The 22667-nt window shown below is 41.0% G+C and overlaps 1 protein-coding gene across 1 annotated transcript in view; it reads right to left on the bottom strand.

Moving 5' to 3' along the window:
- Positions 1-19114, bottom strand: part of epha10 (EPH receptor A10) — a 146361-nt gene extending 127247 nt beyond the window's left edge. Inside the window, exon 1 of the mRNA XM_027287191.1 lies at positions 18937-19114. Coding sequence (XP_027142992.1) covers positions 18937-19015 — 79 coding nt within the window. The 5' untranslated portion in view covers positions 19016-19114. The remainder of the gene's footprint in view (positions 1-18936) is intronic.
- Between the last annotated feature and the right edge of the window lie 3553 nt (positions 19115-22667).

The following is a 22667-nucleotide window of genomic DNA, read 5'->3' as shown; positions in this document are numbered from 1 at the left end:
GGACCATTACAGCTCTTCCTTGACCCCACTTAGGAACATATGGCGGAAGGATATGGGATGTGTTTTTGATGAAGATCAGTGGGGTAACTATATGTTAGAATGTTTTTTCCTCTGTCCTGTAACAAAATAATCAAACAAAATTATAAATTCATGCACAGGATGTACCTTAATCCACTCCGCTAAGTAAAATGTTTCCTAACCCATCCCAAAGATGTCATCGTTGTAAAATATGTAAAGGATCAATTATGCATGTTTTTTGGGAATGCAGGGAATTAAAACATTTCTGGAACTCTAACTGTTGAGGATATTACAACAACACGGTACCTCTTTGGTACGGAATTGGACAAGACACTAGATACCACACGCAGGAAGAGGATTATCATAATGTGCTATATAGCAAAGAAGTGCATCCTGCTCAATTAGAATCAACAAAGACCCCCATCATTTCATCTGTTTAAACGAATCCTAAATGAAGCTTTAAGACTGGAACAATGCACATACGCCCTAAAGAATAAGGGGGATGCCATCCAGAGGATATGGGGACCACTTATAGACCTCTGACACTACAGTGTCATAATATGGTTTGGCATGCTTACATAACATTCATAAAGGATGAGCTGTGAACTGTGACCATGGACTGATTTGATTGAATTTGCTGTATTTTTTGTTGTTGTTTGTTTTTTCTTCCCTTATTTCCTTGATTGTTTGTTATGTTACTGAAATGTTAAAAATAAATAAAAAGATAATTGGAAAAAAAAAGAATACGTGAAAGAGAGGAAGAAACTTGTGGAGACATGGAAATATATTCACTATTAATGTTGACTCTCTGCTGTTGGACTTTTTCTCAGCTCTTGGCTACTTTTCAGTGCCAGAGCAGGCTGGGTGAGATGTGAAGAGAATGATGGTGGAGAGGGAAATAGAAATGAAAAGTGGGACAGCAGGAAGTGGAAAGTTGAAATATTTGTAACATAAAATTATCTTGTTTCATTAGAGGAAAATATTTCTATGGTAAATATTGTGGTTTATTAAATTATTTTGTGCATTTTGCATGGCTTGTTGGAACAATTAAAGAAATGCAGTTGTTACAATGTGACCACAGGTTGTAATCCTGAGTCAACGTACACCAGCATGGTTGAGTGATCTACACACTTGACTCTCTTGGAGGTGAAAACACTCTTGTCCAACTGCTATCATTAAATCCGTGCTGGACTTCCCAAATTTGATTCTTCAGGAAATGTTTCTCCCCCTCACCTTTTAAAGTAAAGTGTTCTTAGTCATCCTGGCGTTTAGTTAGTTAGTTGACTCAAGTCTTGTGTGGTGCGATCTGAGTCAGATGTCTGAGTGCTTCTGCCACTCTGCGTCATTATTAACACCCCCTAAGTTCCCACAAGGACACACATCAACGCCAGCGCGCACAACTTGAGTATATTGTATACACAAACAAAATGTAAGCATGCTAAAGGTGGCTGTAAAAAGATAAAAGTAGCTCTCAGCATGATTAAAGTTAAGGGCCAGTTCTGTAGTCTGTGTGCTGGAAAATAATTACATTCAAAAACTGGCTTAGAGTCACATGTGAATCTGCACAGTCCTGGCCAATCAAGAGGCTCCATTGAATGCTTTAGTGGCATTTAGTGATTTAGTGGCAGGCCCCTTCAAATGACCTTCCAGAAAGTCCATTGCTTTACCTTCCACCAAACACACACACACACACACACACACACACACACACACTCAAGACTTCAGAGAGGCAGGTAATTTGCCATTAACTCGAGCCACTCAATCCCTGAAACACTGCCAACTTCAATCGTGCGAGCGAGTTTGGACAGAGAATGCGAAAGAGAACGAGAGAAAGAGGGAGGGAAAGACAGATGGAAAGAGAAATTGAGAGAGAGTGACAGAGTGAGTGAGAAAAAGGACAAGAGGCAGGAAGGCACTTTATTCTGCCACTTCCTGTGCAAAAGCATCCCTTCCCATCTGCCCTGGAGTGAGTATCCCAGTCACCCCAGCTCCATACCAGTCGGACCATCTGACCACTCCAGCATGAATCACCACAGAGATATATATTCACATAGAGATGACTCGCTTGCACTTTGCATGTTAATTAATGCAGACATAATCCTCACTGAAAAAATACAGCAAATGACTTCACAGAACAAACAACACAGCAGTTTTTTTGTGATGTGTTCACATGCAAATTCAAGTGCAAAGAAACTGGACATGCAAGTACACCAACAACACCACCATGCAAGCACACAACAGAAAACTAGAGGAAACGCTACATCACACTCACCCTCATAATAACCCTTAGTAACCCCATTAAAATCAATTCACCCAGGGAAGGTGTACCTAACACACACACACATGCACACACACAGACAAAAACAGAAAAACAGAGGTAAGACACACCAACCACACATGGCAAATGTATTAAATACGAGGGCAAACCAATTACAGAACATAAACCAATTCTTGCTAAAACACACACACACACACACACACAATACCATACACTCAGTCCATCTCAGCAGAACTATAATAACCATAGCTAACGTTCAGCTACAGGCTGGACCAAGGGGAGATACTGAAAAAGCGTGTAATAATTTCAGAGCTTAAGCTGCAGAGGAAAAGAAAAGCTTTTCAATATTTGATATCAAACATTCATTTTTCTTATTATTACATGTCATATTTATCCTGCAAGCTGAAAATGGAGTATGTGCTCATGGTGTAAATGTATGTGGTGTACCACAAAGTGCAATGTGTGTTAGTGGTGAGCACTTATGGCCAAAACAACATTAACACAAGCCTGCATGCATGAATTACAGGTGAGATGGGGAGTAGAAAAAAGCAATTTTGTGTTTTTGTGTCATGTTATTGATGTTTAAATCACATTAATGTAAATGCCTCCCTTAGAGAAAAACAGAAACAAAGAAACAAGCAGAAAATAGGACGGGGAAAGAGAGCAAGTGAGCCAGCAAAGTAGAATTTTACTTAGTATAGGTCATTTTATAATTATTTATATTTTAATATTAACATTGAATTAAATTACTCATCGTTCTAAACCTGCTGCAGCTCCACATAGAATCAGCTTTTAGCCTCTTCAATTTTCAATTTCAATTTTATTTGTATAGCCCAAAGTCACAAAGTACATTTGCCTCAGAGGGCTTTACAATCTGTACAGGGAGTGACACCCTCTGTCCTTAGACCCTCGGTTCGAGTGAGGAAAAACTTGCCCACAAAAACCCTTTTAACAGGGAAAAAAATGTGGAAGAAACCTCAGGAAGAGCCACAGAGGAGGGATCCCTCTCCCAGGACGGACAGACGTGCAATGGATGTCACGTGTACAGGACAAATCAACACAAACATATTGTACAATGACTGATAAAATGACAATGAATTATAATGAATGATAAAAATGATTACAGTAATAGATATGGTAGTAATAATGACAGTAATAATATATGTAGTGGGCGTCATGCAGGATCACAGCAGCAGCCACGATCCACGAGAACCTGCTGGACGACAGAGCACAGAAACTCCGGGGAAGTTTGGTTAGTAACATGCATTAATGAGACATGTCCACAGATGGAGAGATATGGAGAGATATGGAGAGATATAGAGATATAGATATATATATATAGAGAGAGTGAGATATAGAGAAATATAGAGAGATATATAGAGAGAGAGATGGATATATATATATATATAGAGAGAGAGAGAAAGATATAGAGAGATAGAGATAGAGAGAGAGAGAGAGAGAGAGAGAGAGAGAGAGAGAGAGAGAGAGAGAGATAGAGATAGAGATAGAGATAGAGAGAGAGCTCTTCCAGCTGGGTTTTGTTCTCAGGCTGGCACATCCCCTGTGTGCCTGAATCAAATGAAGATTTAACATCTTCAAATTCACCAGATTACAACTCCACTGGTAAACAGGGAATTCACTGTACTTATATAGCGCCCTCAAGCCTTCTGACCACTCAAGGCACTTTTACACTACACGTCCCATTCAGCCATTCATAAACTGACAGCACTGACTCCTTTGAAAGGTGCCAACTGCTCATCAGACGGGAGCTAATTCATCCACCCACATTCACACGCTTATGGCACAGCCTTTGGGAGAAATTTGGTGTTCAGTATCTTGCCCATGGACACTTAGACATACAGAGGAGGAGCCGGGGATTAAACCACCAATTTATGCCACTTAAGGAGGCTTTTTTTTTTGCTAGCAAGTGAGTTAAAGCAGAAGTAGATATTTGAACTTCAGAAGTGTGTTGGATATTTGTTTCATCAGCTCTTCTTTTGCTTACACCAAAAGTTGAAGTTTTTGCATGCTATGTTGCGTGGTCTAACTTGGAGCTTGTTCTGTTTGGCAGAAAGCGTGGAATGTTTGCTATAAATGAAAATCATGAGTAGTAAATCAGATGAGAAGGTTTTATATCCAAGAATCTAAAAGTCAGAGTCAGAATCAGACCACAGAGTGGCCCAGTTCGAAGTGCTACTCTAAGGTGCTGGATGCCAGAATGTGGATTAATCTCCCAGCTGAGGCACACAATTTGTACTTGCAACAGTTGGTGAAGGTTTTTTTTTTTTTTTTTACTTTTTATTTTGCTTGTGCTGTGCTCTTTTGATGGCTGTTGGTGCTACAACTCCATTTGCATATTTTCTTTGCAAACAAAGCCTCTAAAGTCTTACTGTAGTCAGGCTTCTGGCACCTGCGATGCAAAACAAGCCAGATTCACTCGCTTTACTGAATCTGTATGTTGCCTGAGGAATGATGTTTTCATCCTTTGACGTGCCAGTGAGAATTGATTGACGCTTTAGGCATGATTACACATTGTGAAGGTTCAGAGTGACAAGATTAGAGTTCAGTGAGATCTCACTGTATGAACCTGTTGTAGACACAGCACAGAAACAAATGCCTTTGGTGTTCACGCTGTTCTGTTGACAATCACTAGATGCTCTCCGGAATGACAGATTAATCAAATGCAAAGCTCTCTGATTGGCTGACAGACCAGAATGGAATGGCAGAACAACAATGGGCATCTGGCTGACTTGAGCTGACTAGTGTTCTGATTTACTAGTGTAAATGGCTTTGTGGCTTGCTGTTTTAGTGGTTGCCATGTTACATGACTAAATGCTGGTTAACTGGTTGGTGCGTTGATTGGTTGGCAGGCTAACTGACTTTTTCATTTGTATTTATAGCTGAAAGGAAGCTGAAAAACAACAGGAGCACACTCCACCCAACCATCCTGCACTGATGACACTGATTGCAATCACAACCAGGCACATACACATATTCAGAAATGTGCTTATGGCCTGTATAATGATGTGCATTAGAAGTAGCAAAGAGTTCAAATGCACAAAGTCAACAGTAACAGTATACAGTGTGCACACACAGTATAGAAGACAAAAGGTAGCACACATCAGTATACATACAGTACTGTACAGTTCCAATAGGCAATACTGTTATCCTAAAAAGAGCAGAGTGAAGAGGTTACTGATGAAGAAAATCAAACAGCACACCAAAGAGACAAGCTGCTCTGCTCTGATAGGCTGCTTTCTGCCTTCTGGGGGTCAAACATTGTGTTTTTCTGTAGCATGAACGCTCTTGTGGACTCCCTTTACCTTTAATGTTCCAAGAACATTCAATACAGCAGACTGTGTCTGCCTTTCAGATATTCCCAATATCTCGTCCCAGTATTGAATTATTGACTTTCAGGCCTGAGGAATATTGCTGAATGAGATTGAGGTTGGTGAAGTGATGTTTGTGCGAAACTTGCAGGTCAGCGCAGCGATCTGCTGCCTTCCTCACCACGTCTGCACACTCTTTCATTTTTTTTTCACACCGTGTCCTTTTTTCTTTTCCTCTGTTCCTTCTCAGCCTCCCCCATATTCTCTCTATGCTTCATTTCCCTCCCTCGTTTGGACCTCCAGTAAACTGAGCAGAATAAGTTTCATCCCTTCCCTCCCCACCACTTAGCCTTTTACAGCTCTCCCTTGCACTTTTGATAAACTGAGCAGATCAGATCCCATGCTGCTATGTTAACCTTCCTCGCCACTCGCCACATTACATCCTCTGGCACCTACAAAGCTCTCTCACTCCCGCCTTTGCCTTCTGATAAACTGAGAAGAGCAGGTTCCATGCTGGCGTGTTAACCTGCCTCACCCACTCACCCCATTAGATCCTTCGCCATCTATACTGCTCACACTAACACTCTCTCGCCCTAGCCCAGTCACTAACACCCTTTCATTATGGAAAGTCTTCTCCGTGGGGGGCTATCACTTCAAAGACACCCTTCTACCCTCTTCTGTGTCAGTGTGAAGAGGTGCAGATGACTGGGTGCGATGAGGTGTACGGGAGGTAAGACTGGGGGTAGGGAGGGGTATCATAAAAGTGACTGAGCCGGAGCTGGGCGATTTATGTATTTATTCATCAGCAAGGAAGCTGCGTATTAAAAGGTCGGGCAATTTTCCAGGTCACTGACCAAACCCACACGGTGAGGAAGCGAGGGGATGAAGAGGACAGGAGAGGAGAGGAGAAAGAGAGAGGGAGAGAGAGAGCACAGCTTCGATGGCAAACCGGTGACGGTGATATTGGCAGTTTGACACACACTGGTGCATTCAAACCTCACCTGTGTGTGTGTTTGTGAGTGTGCACATGCTGGTATGTATGTGTGAGAGAGAAAAAGAGTACATCTGCAGTTTGTGTGTGTGTGTGTGTGTAAGTCTGTCTGCACACCGGCTGTGGTTAATGAGTTTGAAAGGTCAAACACCTCTCAGAAAGATTAATGGGGTTTCCTAGACATGGGGGTAATGGTTTACGAGGCCCTGCCGGACACATTTCCAACATGACGGTCATTACCACCGCAGAGTACAGGTGGAAGGAGGCATCACAAGCAAAAACAAGGACAATACAAAACCGCTGGGCAGCAGGTAGTGGGAAGAGGCCAGTGTGTGTCTGTCCACCTGGCGTACATGTGTGAATCTTTCTTGTGCATGCATAAACTTTACATAACAGATTATGCTGAATGTTTTTTCTCTCATATGAACTGTGGCAGGCAGACTATGGCTCTGAAAATATTTTATCTGTAACAACCTTTTTGAAATCTGTAGTTTTAAAAAACAGAAATGAAAAAAGAAAAAAGGCTTAGAATAGTTCTATTTATTTTTTAGAATAAATAGAACTGGATGTCTATCCAGTATGTGTCCATTCTCCTTAGTGTGAATATTTTAACTTATTTAACTTGAAGTGTGCTGCAGGCTGCTTTATGTGCATAGCTGATGTTATGGAATTTTCTATCCTTAGGTTACATGAGGTCACGTGTGGGCCTTGAGGTCCTCGGCAGTATTAGTTGTTTGGCATTGGTTAAGAACAGTAGGTTCCAGTCTATCTCAACACTGTGGTGGCCAGGGTCACAGAGACCTATTGCTGCCTTCATAGACATAATAGATAGCTTGCTGTTGACGTTCCAATCTGCGTCAACAGACATCTGTGTCTCCAGACTAGAATATGCTGACAATAACACCTGTATGAGTAAAAACACTCTCTTTGACTAATTCTGGGGCGTGTAGTATTTGTGTGTTATCTTGGGGTTTAAAGTCGATCCACCAGGATGAGTTGGGCAGAATGTGAGACCGACTCAGGCACTTCTGATGAACTTTGAGAGTGTCTCTAATTCTCCTTAATCAAGCTTCAATAAATAATACAGCATAAGACATCAGAGGCTCCTGAACACTTTCTGAACTCCTGACCTCACCATTGACCTTTGACTTCAGCCATTTCTCCACAACATCTGACACTTGATGTACCGTGGTGACTTTAGGTAATGTGGGAGACCTGACAGCAGCTGAGGAGCGGTAACCTTTTGGATGGTAAACAATACAGTATCTTAGCGACAGTGTCCATGTTTTTTGACAACATGTTTGTTAAAGAGGAATTCCACTGATTAGGGCCGAAGACTAGCAACCTGAAAAATAAATCTGTGGGTGTGGAGTTGAAAGAAGTGAGCTTACCAAACCTCCATAGCCTGCTCCCCATCTCTGCTTCAGGCTTTGCCGCTTGAGGCTACATTAGCTGCTATTAGCATAACACACAAGTCTCAGTGGCAGTTAGCTTTGCATCATGGGTAATGTCGGTGGCATGTTTGCAGAAGGAAAGAGAAAAATCTCTCCAACAATGGAGTGCAATGCTGAAACAGTGGTACACTCTTTTAATGTGATGTTCTTCGGCAGCCAACACGTGACTCAAGCCAGCAGCTGAATGCATCACACATACATAGAGCAGTTTGTGTTCATCAGTCTCTCTGTTTGTCTGACTGGCAGTTTGTTAACAAGTGCTGCAGCTTGATTCAGCTCAGCCAAGTAAGTAACTGCCATAGTTGTCATATGATGGCCATTAAAGAAGGACTCAAGATGTTAATGGCTGGTGCCCAGATAAAAGTTTTACTGCTCAAAGGTTGCTCTTCTACCGCTCAGGAGACAAAATTGAGATGCTCATTTCAGCCTCATGTTGGTTTCTGTTTTATCTGCTATGTTTCTCTTTTGTTTCTCCTAAAATTCAATGGAGCAATAAGTGAGACAGGAGCCATACTAGCAATACTAGAGCAATTGTGGAGACACACACATGAACGTGCATGTGCACGCACACGCACACACACACACACACACACATACACACACACACACACACATACACACACGCACACACACACACACACACACATATATGAAGGAAACTTAAAAATACTGGGGAAAAAAACACAAAACATTCAGCTACTACAGTCTTTGAGCAGCATTTGTGTATGTGGGCTTTTTTGACTCATGTGCCACATTCATGAATCAGGAGTCTTTGCAGGTCTAATGCGGCATTTGTTGATCAGTTTTTTTATTTTTATTTTGTTATGTCAACCGGTGTCCATCCATCCATCCAGTGTGCTACAATGATGGAAGCAGCACGGATGAAAGAAAGCACACATGACAGATCAATTCAACTCCACATAGCAGACCGCTAAATGTTAACCAATTACTAAATGAATGTTATTGTTACACGTTATGTTATGTAAACATGTTGATATACTGAGTATTTCTGACCACATAAATCAGACACATAAAAGAAAATATCAAAATCAAATTTGACACATAATCCATTTTCCAAGTAAAAAATCTTAAGTACCAACAAATGTTAGTATAATTGCAGCCAGGCGGGTAGATTATAGGTGGAGGACAGGTAAAGGACAGGTAGATTAAAGGTGGAGGACAGGTAGAGGACAGGTAGATTATACTGTAGGTGGAGGACAGGTAGAGGACAGGTAGATTATAGGTTGAGGACAGGTAGAGGACAGGTAGATTATAGGTGGAGGACAGGTAGAGGACAGGTTGAGGACAGGTAGATTATAGGTTGAGGACAGGTAGAGGACAGGTAGATTATAGGTAGAGGACAGGTAGATTATAGGTTGAGGACAGGTAGAGGACAGGTAGATTATAGGTTGAGGACAGGTAGAGGACAGGTAGAGGTAGAGGTAGAGGTCACATTCTGGATTGAACTCTTGCTTCCCAGATCTCTTTTAGTCGTGTAACACCAGCTCGAGGATGTATCTGCTCCGACTCATCCAGAAAAGACCTTAACTTGTTGACTGCCTGTAACACAGAAGATGAATTATTGTTTTACAGGGATAGAGGCATTTACGAAGTCAAGCAAAAGAAGAAATTGCATTGGTATTCAATTTTAGATAAATAATAATACAATAATATCCAAATGTCTGGAATTAACTTATGTAGACAAATTAACAGAATTTACAAATATTTAAGACAACTTAATATTCTACAATTAAAGTAACTTAATTGCCGTCCACATTATTGGCGTCTGAGTCTTGAGTAGGACTACATGTTGCTCAGTACACATCATCTATTTTCATCCAGATGTGCAATGGCCATGTCCGTTTTTCCCTCGCCTAACTGTAGCTTCACTTTAGAGCATTATTTGACCCCCTGCCTCCATCCTAGGAAGGCATGCTCTGTATCAAAACAGTGTTTTCACTATAGCTTTAAAACTGAGCCTGCTGAATGGCAGTAATGTTAGCTGAGGATAATATATAACTATTAAAAACAGAGCCCTCTCCATCGTCTGAAACACGGTACAGTAACTTTACTATGTGCAGAGCACATCCTTCTGAGTGTATCAGACCTAACACCAGCCATATAAACGTTATAAAAATTAACTCAAAGTAGAATTATATGTTATGTTATACTGCTATAATATATATATATATATAATGTTGTAGCTTACCTTCTTTTTCGAGGTGCACCGATGTTTGTTTTTCCTCCGAGTCAATGCAGCAGATGTTAAGCGAGTCTTACGATTCAACCAATCACGATGCAGCGCTGTGATGGACAACACTGTTATCCAATGAGATTTTGGAATGCTGATGCGTGCGCACATATCCAGGATTATAGGTCATCTTCTGGCGCCTACGCTGTGCAGCTTCTGTGTACAATTATTTAATATGACTTTTACCGAAGATTAAATGATTAACTTTGTCATAGCAGCCATGTATATTTATATTAATTTTAACTGCATTCAGAAGTAGGAAAAACTAGTATCCGAACTCTGAATCATGTTCAACCAGATAATAAGGGACTACTATTATAAATAGACATTTAGTATTTCAGCATATTCTTGTGTCATCTACCAATTTATTAACATGCTTATGATGACTACATCATGTTATCAGAAGTTGTAGTCAGACACTAGCAATTTCAAAATGCCATTTATTAATAATCTCTATTACCCTCCAGCTACCAATAAATAATGTTCATTTTCATTTGACAATGTAAAATTAGTACGTCATGTCATGTCATGTCATGTCATGTCATGTCATGTCATGTCGAGGTAGTAAGGAATGCAATGCAAGTGACCAGAGAGTAACGGCGCTTTTAACAAAGATGCAAAGAAGAAAGAGGGTAAGCACAAAGAGATGTACACGTATAAACATGTTAAATGTAAAGTGCAATGTTTTTCTCCCTCCTATCCAATGTGGAGGATGAGCAGACATGAAAAGCACATTAAGAGGCGTTCACAGGCCAGCTAGGCGGACACTGACACAGCAGAGCAAAGATGAAGAGGAGAGGCTAATGGCAGCAGGATGGGAGTTCAACTGTGGAAGTGTGTGGGGTCTCCACGTATGCCACATGTGTGTGTGTGTCTGTCTGTTAGAGAGCAAGACTGTTGTGAGCATGTGCATGAACCAGTGAGCATGAGTAGATGCAGCCGGGTCTTTAAAACAAGAGGAGAATTTTTTCTCTCTTGTCTATTCACGTAAGTGTTACATAACTGGATCTAATCTACTGGACAATAAAGCCCAAGCAAAATATAGAACTTGAATACTGAATTGCTGTTTGTTCTGGTTTCATAACAGCAATTTGTTCCCTAACCTTGACCGCATGCCTGATTTATGTGTGAAGCCAATCAGACAATGCTTTGTCAATTATTTTCCATCTACAAAACTACTTTCTAATTTGTTTGCTGGACACAATGTCAAAGTAATCTCAAATTTAGTTTGTCAAACACTGCATGGATTCAAAATTCACCTAAATCTGGAGTGCCTTAGTAGCCAAGGGGCTACGGTTCAATTTTAGCCAAGGACCTCTTGCTAAAACACAGTGTGTTTGTCTTGTTGTACATTTCAGGACCTCTGTCACCTCCATGACAGTGTGATGAGACTTCCTAAACCAGGCTGAATTGAGGCTGATAGTCTTTAAGCCAACATCTGAAAGGGAGGGCAACATGTTTAACCTCTGGTAAAACACTGCTGCTGGCTCCACACACACACACACACACACACACACACACACACACACACTGCTCCAAACTGCAGGATGGTAATCAAATTTGAGTCTCACAGGGTCATTCATTATGTGAGACTTGAAATAGCATATCCTGGATCAGGTGAACAAAGATAGACAAAAGGTACAGTATATTAGTTTATAAGTATGTTCATCACATTGTCCACTGACATATTTGGGTAGCAGCTCCAGTCTGTCTGCCCACAGATGAAATAAACAGTCTTGAAGGTCTGCTTACCTTAATGAATCTTTTTACATGAATCTGTTTTTCATACTAATGTGGAAATGAGTGGGTGATGATGTGTTCACCATCCGAAAACAAGGAAATGAAATGAAAAGCTGCGGAGTGTGAGGGTGGTAGTCTGACTGAGCTTTGCAGAGTTGTCAGTTCAATTCCCAACATTCCCACCAACATCAAGCCATGCATTAATGTGGTTAGTGTTTACTCTCAATGCAAAACACCCTGAGCAGAAATGTGTGCCAAGAGCACAGCTCCAGCTCTGAACAAATACAAACCAGTGACATTTATCAACTTTAGACACCTCAGGACTGAAATGCCTGCCAACATAAACTCCTCTAATCCATTAGTATCCCAACAAAAGCAGCAAAAAGATGAATAATATGTTTGAGGCATCCAGAAAAAAATCAGGCAAAAATATGTCTTAACTCTGGGATGCTGGCACTGTGGGTGGTGGGAGGCATTTTTAATTCAATTTTTTCCAGCAATGATTTTTTTTAGACTTGTCTGCATATAACCTTTGAAGAACCTTTTGAGAAGAGGCCCCTGAGACCCCATCCTGCTCATATTGTCTTTACTTCATGCTTATTATGTACCAAAACACCAAGACAAATTCCTTGTATGTACAAATCTAGGATAGAGATATTTAAGGCCCTGACACAAAGCACAAGTGCATATAGTAGCTTTGGGTGCTTCATGTAGGCTTTAAAGGTCCAGTGTGTCAGATTTAGGGGGTCTATTTACAGAGTATGGTAGAAATCAAATGGATTTCATTAATGTATAATCACCTGAAAATAAGAGTCTTTTAAATTTGTAGACGCCTCAGGTTGAATCGATATTTTCTATGAATAAACATACTCATATATATTTTCAGCTGCATACTTATTTTCAGTGTTATGTAATATTAGCTGAGCTTGACTGTCGATGAATCTTTAAAGTCACTAAAGCAAGAACAAGCTACAAAAATGTCTGTTCCAAATCAGTTCATAATGTAAGACAGTAAACCAAATCAAATGTATACTACCATTAAGTCATACAACTATTTAACATTGCAAATTCTGTTGTATTATGTTCATTATTACTTAATTTTATTGGGTGAATCAATTGTTTAAACTTATCTGTCTACAAACAGAAACCTGAACAAATCTCTGTCTGTGAAGCTGAAACCACTGAATGTTTGACATTTCTGCTTAATGAACGATTTTAAACAAAAAGTGTTAATTAACCAACTGAGCATCATTTTGCTTTTTAAATAGAATTTTAATTTCTCTCTCTGCCACAGATGAGTTCAGCCTATATTCTCAGCTTCCCTTTTAAAGACTAGATTTAATTATCACCCGCACAAATTAATAGCATTTCATACAATAGAATTCACATATTTGGTTATGATGCATTGAAATCACACAGACAGAATGCAGTTTGTTGGTTTAAGTCCTTAAACTGCACATTGTAAAGATGCTTCTCAGAGGGGGCAGAAAATGTCCTTAACAGTGTTAGGAAACAAGGAGGTGAGCAAATGTGCAAAAGTATGTGTAGGACACACACGGAGAGGCTGTCACATTCTCTCTCACACACTGACAGCTGAAGAAGATGTTTCAGCATAGATTCATCAATAAAATGATGCACAGTTTCTTCATCTATCACAGGCAGCTGCACAGAGCCCTTCTTCACTGTCCAATGTGGCTGAAACACCTGCTAAACCCCCATCTTTCCTTCCACATGCACACACACACACACACACACACACACACACACACACACACACACACACACACAAACTGCTCTCCCTCCCTCCCACACACACACACACACTCCCACCCTTTCCTCATTCTTGCCGATCCAGCAGAATATCCCCGATGCTGTAGCAGTATCCTTACCCTGAACAAAAGAAAATCAGGTGACCCTATTGGGATCCAATTGACACGCATACTCTCTTACACACACACACACACAATTCACCTATCAGTTTCAGTCGATGTGTTTCAGTGGAGTGGGAGGTAAATAAGGATGTGGCTGAGCTGCTACATTGACTGGTTATAGAAACCTTTGGTGTGTTTGATCACACGTAACATACAGGAGCAGTGGAACAAAGCAGCGTTGGCAGCTTACAATTCCCTCATCAGCTACCCTTCCCTTCACCTTTACTCGCCTCCAATTTTCTTTCTGTCACTCCTTCATTCACTGTTCCTCGCTTTCGCCCCAAATCAGCCTCCCTTATTCGTCACCCCTCGACCTGACACACCTCTTCCTCTTCCAAGTCTTCGCCCCTCCTCTCATTTCTCCTGAAAATGACGCAGTCCCTGAGGCCTCGACCAGAGAATGTTGTGGCGCTATGCCTGCCACCTTCACAAATCACTCTGACCTTTCATTCTCACAGAGGTCACAGTCATCTGATCCAACATGCGCAGGTCCAAGGCTGCCCCTGCCAGCCAAAGATGGACCGGTGCATTGGGCCCGGCAGTGGCAGCAGAGCAGAAATAAACCTGCATCAATCACAGACAATTAGTCCCAACTGATGCCTGGGAGGGTGGAGTGCTACTCCACTGCCAGCCTGGCAATTGCTGGTAAATCCAATATTAGTCAATCAGATCTTCTAAGTACTAATTATATAATTCAGTAATCATATGACATATGAGTGGAGTTCAATAATGAATAGTTGCTTTGATTATGTTGTGTTCAAGTCAGCAGTAAACAGAAATACCATCTTGATGTCACATGTTGTGAGAATGAATTGTATATTCCTGTTAGAGTTAAGAAAGCAGTAGACCTGATATATTACACATTGTCTCTGCCTCACCGTGAAATTTAAAAAGAAAAGATTTCTGTTGTTGTTTGTTTGTAGTAATTCACTCACCATCTCCACAACACCTCACACAAGGATCATTCCATAAAAAATCTTTTTGAACATGGAATATCAGTGTTTTTTTCTGACTTTGGTCAGTTCAGTAAAACTACGTTGTTAGAAAAAGATTGTGGTTTTGGAAAGTGTAACTGTGGTTAAGATATGACCGTGGTTAAACAATCAAAATTCCTGCTTATTCTTGCAGAAAGTTTTTGATCATGGGAGATGAAGGAAACATTTCTTGTAGCTCTGAATGTTCAGTCAGAACACAATGCAGATTTATGAGGTGAAGGTCTGTATATGAACTCTATGAAAGGATGCCAAAGATGCCAAATCCTCTTGGATCAGTGCAAATCGAGGTGAAGATTTGACCGAGCGAGTTGAACAAAACAAAACAAAAAAATATGTATTCATGCCAAGACGTTATGACCCTACTACAGAGGCAAGTAGAAAAGGAGAGGAACTGAAGAAAAACAAAGAATTTAAGAGTTTCTAGTAAGTTCAGAGATCAGTCATATGCTGAACAGTCACAAAAACGCACTCACGCACACAGAGGGTCAATGGGTATGGCGAGACGGAATTAAAACTGCAGTCTCTGGTGTAAAAGTTGGAAACTTTGCAAACCTTTCAAACCTAAAACAACTCCAAATATAAAGAATACGTTTGCCAAGTTTAAAAAACTTTTCACCATGGCTTTCTAGGGACTGTCATAGACTTCAATTGCAGCAGAAACGGATTAATAATAAGAAAAGCTACAAACACAATGGATCCTTCGCAGCTTTGCTGCTACGCCCACAACTATTAGTTTTCGCTTTGCTACTTAACTTCCTGCTCTGATCTGAAGATCGGCAGAATCAGACCACGCTGGACTCGAATCGCCTTCAAACAAAACACTTTTTCAAGCTGACTTGCAGACCTTTTCATGGTTTTCTAAAAAGATAGACTTTTCAGCTATGGGTGGATATTTTTCCCAGATAGATGTGTGAATGTCTGACACATTTAATATTATAAATACTGTGACTTTATCCCAAGCTACCACGGCATCACAAAGCATTGTGGTGGAAAATGTCAGCTGTAAATTTGAAATTACACTCGACATGAGAAGTTTCTGAAGCACAGTGGCATAATAAGGCTGCAGGTAAACAATAGGCTGAATGCCTGCCAAGAATGTAGTGCAGTCAAGTCACCCCGGCCATTTTGACACGAGCCATCAAACAAAGCCACGGCCACACAAACAGGATGATCCCACAGGTTATGCTGAGACTCTCGCTCTCAATCACTCCGCTCCTCTCCATCAGCCTGCCTGTATTGTTCTGTACCGAGCCTGTGCCCTCTCTCGCTCTCTCAGCTTGCTGCAGAATGGATGGATGCAGGAGGGAGAGAGGGAGGGAGGGAAAGAGGGGGGAAGTAAATGAGATCCCGATGAGATGCCAAGGTGTGTTAGCGGTGAGGTGTGGGGGAATGAGAAAAGCGGCCTGAAGGGAGGGGGAGTGGCTAGATTGACTGTGTGTGGGATAGTGGACACCAGGTTGTATTAGTGTTTGCAAAGTCAGCTCAGGATGCGGGTGGAATGTACAGGAGAGGATGGAGAGCCTGAAAGGAGAGGAAGAAGACATATGAGAGGAGAGTGGAAGGAACAAAGGAAAACGGGAAGACAAAGGGTGGAAAGAAGTGTAGAGCAAGTAAGAACTAACGTAAGAAAGCAGTCTTGTATATCTGCAACACAAAGCAGGAGAAATAAGGGCAAAGGGACGTAACACTGTGAATAAAAGCTACTAAAGCGCTAAAATAGGCACACAGGCAGTCTGCAAAAGAGACATTTCATAAAGAGCCACATAAATGCTGTAATATAATATAATAGGATGTTTTAAAAGATACTCTGAAAATCCCTAACGCACACTTCCTTTGTTTAAACACAGCTCTCATGGCAGAGGTTCACACTCAAAACAATACACATAGACAGGTAAGTAAATTTACTCAATTAATATGGATACAACAGCAGAGAATTTAAAAGAAGGGAGCATTCTCCCCAGTGTTTTCTCTAGCGCTCGAATCCGTACAAACAGCGAGAAGAATCTCTGCCAATACCAGCCTTCAGGAGCACGTTGCTTTCACCGCAATTAATCACTGTCACAACATCAATTAAACAAAAGCTAGCATCCAAATTCAACTACCCAGCATTCCAGGGAACGAAATCAATCTGGCAATGAGTTCACGTGTGTTTCATCCAGTGCTCGAGAGGAGGCGTGCGTGTGTGTGTGTGTGTGTGTGTGTGTGTGTGTGTGTGTGTAAATGAAAGCGGTGCATGCAAGTGTTCATATCTGCATGTGCGTGCACTGAAGGGGCCCTTAAGTACCAGAAAATGGCACACAATCTGTGTGCGTGTTTCATGAGAACGCTCGCATGCAAGCGCACCATGTAAGTGTCAACTGAGCGTGTGCATTTGATCCAGAATTTCATGTGTGCCATGTAGTGCATCAATGTACGTCAATGATGTATGACTGTGAAGTGTGTACGAGTGCCAAATGTGCATTTCAAGAGTATAGGTAGCCATTTGTGTGTGTGTGTTTGGCACATGCATGAGTGTGTATTCGAAATCCACTCAGCTATACCCAGGCAATAAAGCCCCTCTTTAGAAAGAGCCCGGGGGTCTGAAGCCATTATGTTCTTTTCCACTTCACACAATCTCAGACCTGATTAGGATCACTTCCCCGGCTTCACCTGAGCCTGCCGGTGAGAACGCTGGTGTTTGAACTGATGTATGAAGTTAAATAGAAGGTTTACAATATGTTGGCTAACTTGTGAGTGCAGAAAGTATTTATCTGTTGCAATCAGCCAGGCTGCCGGTAAATCGTTGGACCACAGAAGCTCCCTCACTCTCTGACACACTTCAGTGCAGATGCACAGGAGCAATTAAACAAGCCAGCAGTCCAAATCCCGATCCCACATCAGCATTAAATCTTGATAAAGCACTCAGTGACTGTACATTTGTTCCCCTGCATTACGGCTCTGATAATGATTCTTTGTTTAATGCTGATGGAGGGACAAAGGTAGAAAGTGAGAAAACAGCTGTGCTGCTGTTTAAACTGACAGGAGGAGCACTTATTAGAGGAGAAATGTGCTGTAAAGGGGAGGAGGAGAGTTGCACGCAGTGGGATAGGCAATAAGCCTAATGCGCCCTGCTGTCCGTGCCACAGCATCAGTGACTGTTGGAGTGTGAAAAGACAAAGAAACCAGTTGCACAAAGATGCTGTGACAAGAGGAGCAGCATACAGTCCAAATGTTTGTGACAACACATTTATTCCTCAGGAGGAAGAGAACCGAACTGACTTTTCCTCTCTGAATTCATCAGAAGCTGAATACTGAAGACAGCTCTGCTGTGTGGAAACACAGTGTTACAAATATTATTATTATTATTACTATTATTATTACTATTACTATTATTATTATTATTGTTATTGTTATTATTGTTGTTATTATTATTATCATTATTGTTATAATTTATTTTTTTATTTTGTGTCAAACAACTTCATATCAGTCAGTTAGCTCACGGTCTGCAATGCTTAAAATATTAATCAGCTGCACGCAGGGTTTTGATTGTTGATTATTCTGAAGTGTGTGTTTATCTCTTTTGATATTAGTAATTAAGTGGCACAAAAATCATGCAGTGTAAAAAAGAAAAATGTAGTGTCATATGCTGGTGATTGAGGAGGAAAACGCGTTCACGAGTTCACGGAGCTCAAACGCGTAAATCTGTCATCATACAGATTTTATACAGAGACGCGTCTCTCCATGATCAGAAAAAAACAGATATTCACAATCTCATGTGTGGTTTGAATCATTTAAAGACTGTTCGAACTCCACTGCTATTTATGTCTTTCCTACAGTGGAAACAATGCACCTGCGTCTCCTCACATGACCAGCGCAAATTGCCAAACTATCTCCGCCGCGGACATCTGTCTGTCGATCAACATGCCCGCTGCGGAGACCGGTTTGGGAACAAGTACAAACATCCACATACCTTCCTCGGCGTTACAGTCTTCTTCTAGCTTCAGCAATAATATCCAAAGCACCGAAATCAGCGTTTTACGGAGATCCATGTTTGTCTGGCCAGTTCCGCGGGGCTCTTGTCATCTCTCTCCAACCTGCGCGCAACGCACCGCAGCAGAGACGAACTCAGGGTTTGAATGGAGCGGAAGCCGTCTGGGCAAATAGTGCAGGATCCAGAGAGCCACACGGTCTATTTGATATCTCGGGGGAGGGTTTTACGGACGAGATTGACACCGAGCGCAATGAATTGGGAGGTGGAGTGGAGGGTAGGGGGGACGGGGGGGGAGGTTGACCTATCGAGGAGCTGCAACCTGAAATCTCCCGCGCCAGGTGTTTCCACTACAGTCAACAGTCTTTTTCTACAGTCTGTCTTTTTATAGAGGGAGTGAAGCAGGGGTCGGTGAGTTAGGACAGGTTTGTGGATGTGGCTGTTAGAGAGTTCAGTGAGGATTGCTCCTCTCTTCACACAGCCCTGCGCTTGTTTAATGATCTTGGTTCTAGACAGCAAATAGGGGTTCTACAGGAGGCTGCAGGTGGTCCTCAGTTTAATATTAATATTTCAATAAGGCCTGAACAGAGCCACAGACATAGAGGAAGCTCTCAAACTGACAGCTCTATAATCTTTGCTTAATATTTTTTTCAGTTATTACATGTATTCAGTTATTACATGTATTAGTTATTTATATTAGTTTACATTCTTATTAGTTATGTGTATACCTAATGTATATTGAGGGATATGTAAAGAATCAGACTCCAATGGAGAGTTATAATCTTTTTTTTTCTCCCATGAAAATATCAAGGACCCTCAGAAATCTGACCTGGCAACATGTTTTTGTTTAAGGTTCATCTTTAAAAGGGACAGATACTGTTCATGGACCACCACCAGAACGAACACTCATTGTCAAGACAAATTAAGTGATACAATACAAGCACCAGGAAAGCTTACGCCTCACAATTATTAGAGAAAGTGAAATAATTACATATAACTTTGACAGATGGAAAGCTCTAAAAGATGTATTTTATCATATGAAAATATATAAACAAAATCCTATACATTTGTGTCACTGTCCACAAGTTCCCTAACATGAACAAATAGAACACTGACAAGACAAAAAAAATCACAATGAACTGCAGAAACGGCAGAATTCCCAAATATAATTGAACATTTTACTGGATTTTCTTTTCACACATAGCCCACAAATTGACTTTGAGATTATTTCAGTAATGTAAATGACTTTCTTTCTCAGGGGACAATTGATTAGACGCTACTTAAAGTGGGCAGACATGTTCATAGTGTTCTGAACCAAGCAAATATTATCGAGCTTCTCCACTGGGTTTGTGTGTGTTTCTACAGACGGTAGGAGAGCGAGATTAATTGAAACATGGGGGTGCTGTTTCAAGCGTTTGCATCATTGGAACACATAGACTACACTTAACAGCCCCTTACTCTGTCTCGCATTGTCATAGCCACACACACACACACACACACACACACACACACACACACACGTACCACACACATACTAGTGTTGGCCAGAATTGATCTTCACAGTTTAACTTGAAAAGCAAAACAGTTTGCTGCTGATTGACCAGAAAGAAAGATAGCATTTGTTTTGCACAGTGAAAACTAGTGATATCAACACAGGTTGAATCTCAGATCACTTCAGTCTTTTCTGAGTGCTGAAAGCAGAGAGCTGTGGGAGTTTAAATGGGCTATCTCTATTACATTTCTATTTCTTTTTTCTTTTTAAATCATCACATGGTCCCTTCAGAATTTCATTCAGATTGTAGATCTTGTCGACAAAGCTCATGAAGAACATAAAAACACAGCTCCTTTAATTGAGTGGAGTGGAGAAGTGTTCTCATTCTTCTGTGGCTCTGCAAATTACAATTACATTTATAATGTGGCATTCTGGCTTTAAAAAAAACTCATTCATCAGTGAATTTATTGTTGAATGTTGAAATGATCCTCACGGCCTCCTGAGTGAAAACCTGAACACGGAGATTAGGCTCCACTTATTTTTTAGCTTTTGATCATATTCGAGTTCAAAGGCCAGAGCTGAAACTTCCTCAGAAACACAAACTGGCTTTAATGATACTGAGCCTCCACTTGGCAGCTCTTCAGTATGTACAGCCAGCCTCGGCTATTTAGCTACTTTTCAAACTTTAATGACGTGCTAATGAAAAGGCTAGTCAGCACACCTAATTTTCCCCTTAAGCAAGCCCTGCAACTGCCGGACATAAAACAGCTCTGTAATAAATGTAATAAGTACTTTTAATACCGCACACACTCAACCTCCAACACTGTGTGCAACAGTATGCACACACACACACACTCACCTATGCTCCATAATCAAAGGTAAGACTCATTATCACGGTTGTCACTAACCCTCTCTCGCTCTTTCTCTGCTCTCTCTACTCAACCACCAGCTCATACACACCCACACACACACGCACACACATACACACACACACACACACACACACACACACACACACACACACACACACACACACACACACACACACACACACACACACACACACACACACACACACACACATACAAACACTCACACACAGATTATGGGCCATCAGACTGACTGATCCTCCCCAGCAGGGGGGCTGGTAGCCTCAGTTCTGGGAGCTGATGAACATGATCATCTCCTCTGTGGTCATTACTCACCAAAGACAGAGGCCAACAGCTCCACTCACTCACTTTGTGTGTGTCTCCCCTCACACTCCATTACCTCTATGAACACAGCACCCTCTTTTCTGCTCTCAGTCTCACATCACACGTCCAACACTCCCACGTCTGCTTTCAAAAGGAAATTTTAGAATGTGACTTTTGGTGTGTTTTAACCACAACATTAAGCACTCACTGAAGTGATAAGTCCAGACTTATTTTTCACATCTACTTTAATTACACACCCGATAGTATCTTACATTTTCTTTTCTTTCTCATTCCTGTCTTTTAACTGCAAAAGATAAATAAACTCACCGATCACAACACAAGAGAGTGGCACCATTCAAAAATACACAGTATACAATGCCAGCAACATTCAAGTAAACATCCAATAAGCCTGTGTGAAGAAAATATTATAATGACAAACTCTTGTAACCCAGGTGACTATGATAACAAACTAATAGAAGCCTAGGTCAATACTAAATGTTAGCAAATAAAATAACAATTGTGTTTAAGGTAACAAGAAGCCTTAAAAGTAGTGATACTGTTCTTTTTATCATTATTTCTGTGTGTACTGCTCCTTTAACAAGTGCCACGGTAACAGCCAGTCAGGTAACTCCAGCGCCACCTGTTGAAGGGAGGGAGGATAGTTAGAGCAAAAAGCTGAACATTAGAGACGGTAGATGGAAAAGTTGAAAACGAGAGGGAAAGACAAAGTAAATAGGAGTAAAAGAAGTGTGTTTTGAGGTTTTAGATCTTGTCTTCTTACATTTCTAGGAAGATATTGTGTTCAACTGGGTTGTGTGAAGTGAGTAAAGTTGAGTAGAGCTGGTTAAGCAAACTAAAGAGAAAGTAGAAAAATAGAACTAAACTCATAAATAGACCTAACAGAGATACATTGACTTAAACTGAGTAAACTCAAAGGAGATACCAGGGACTAAGCACCCGATATAAGAAACGTAGGTACAAAATTATACCTCAACTCAAATAGGCTGTATTGAATCCAAAAGAGATAA

This window comes from Larimichthys crocea, chromosome XIII (assembly GCF_000972845.2).
Source record: "Larimichthys crocea isolate SSNF chromosome XIII, L_crocea_2.0, whole genome shotgun sequence".
NCBI lineage: Eukaryota > Metazoa > Chordata > Actinopteri > Sciaenidae > Larimichthys > Larimichthys crocea.
The sequence above is the reverse complement of the archived record's forward strand: the minus strand, read 5'-3'. Positions and strand labels throughout refer to the sequence as shown.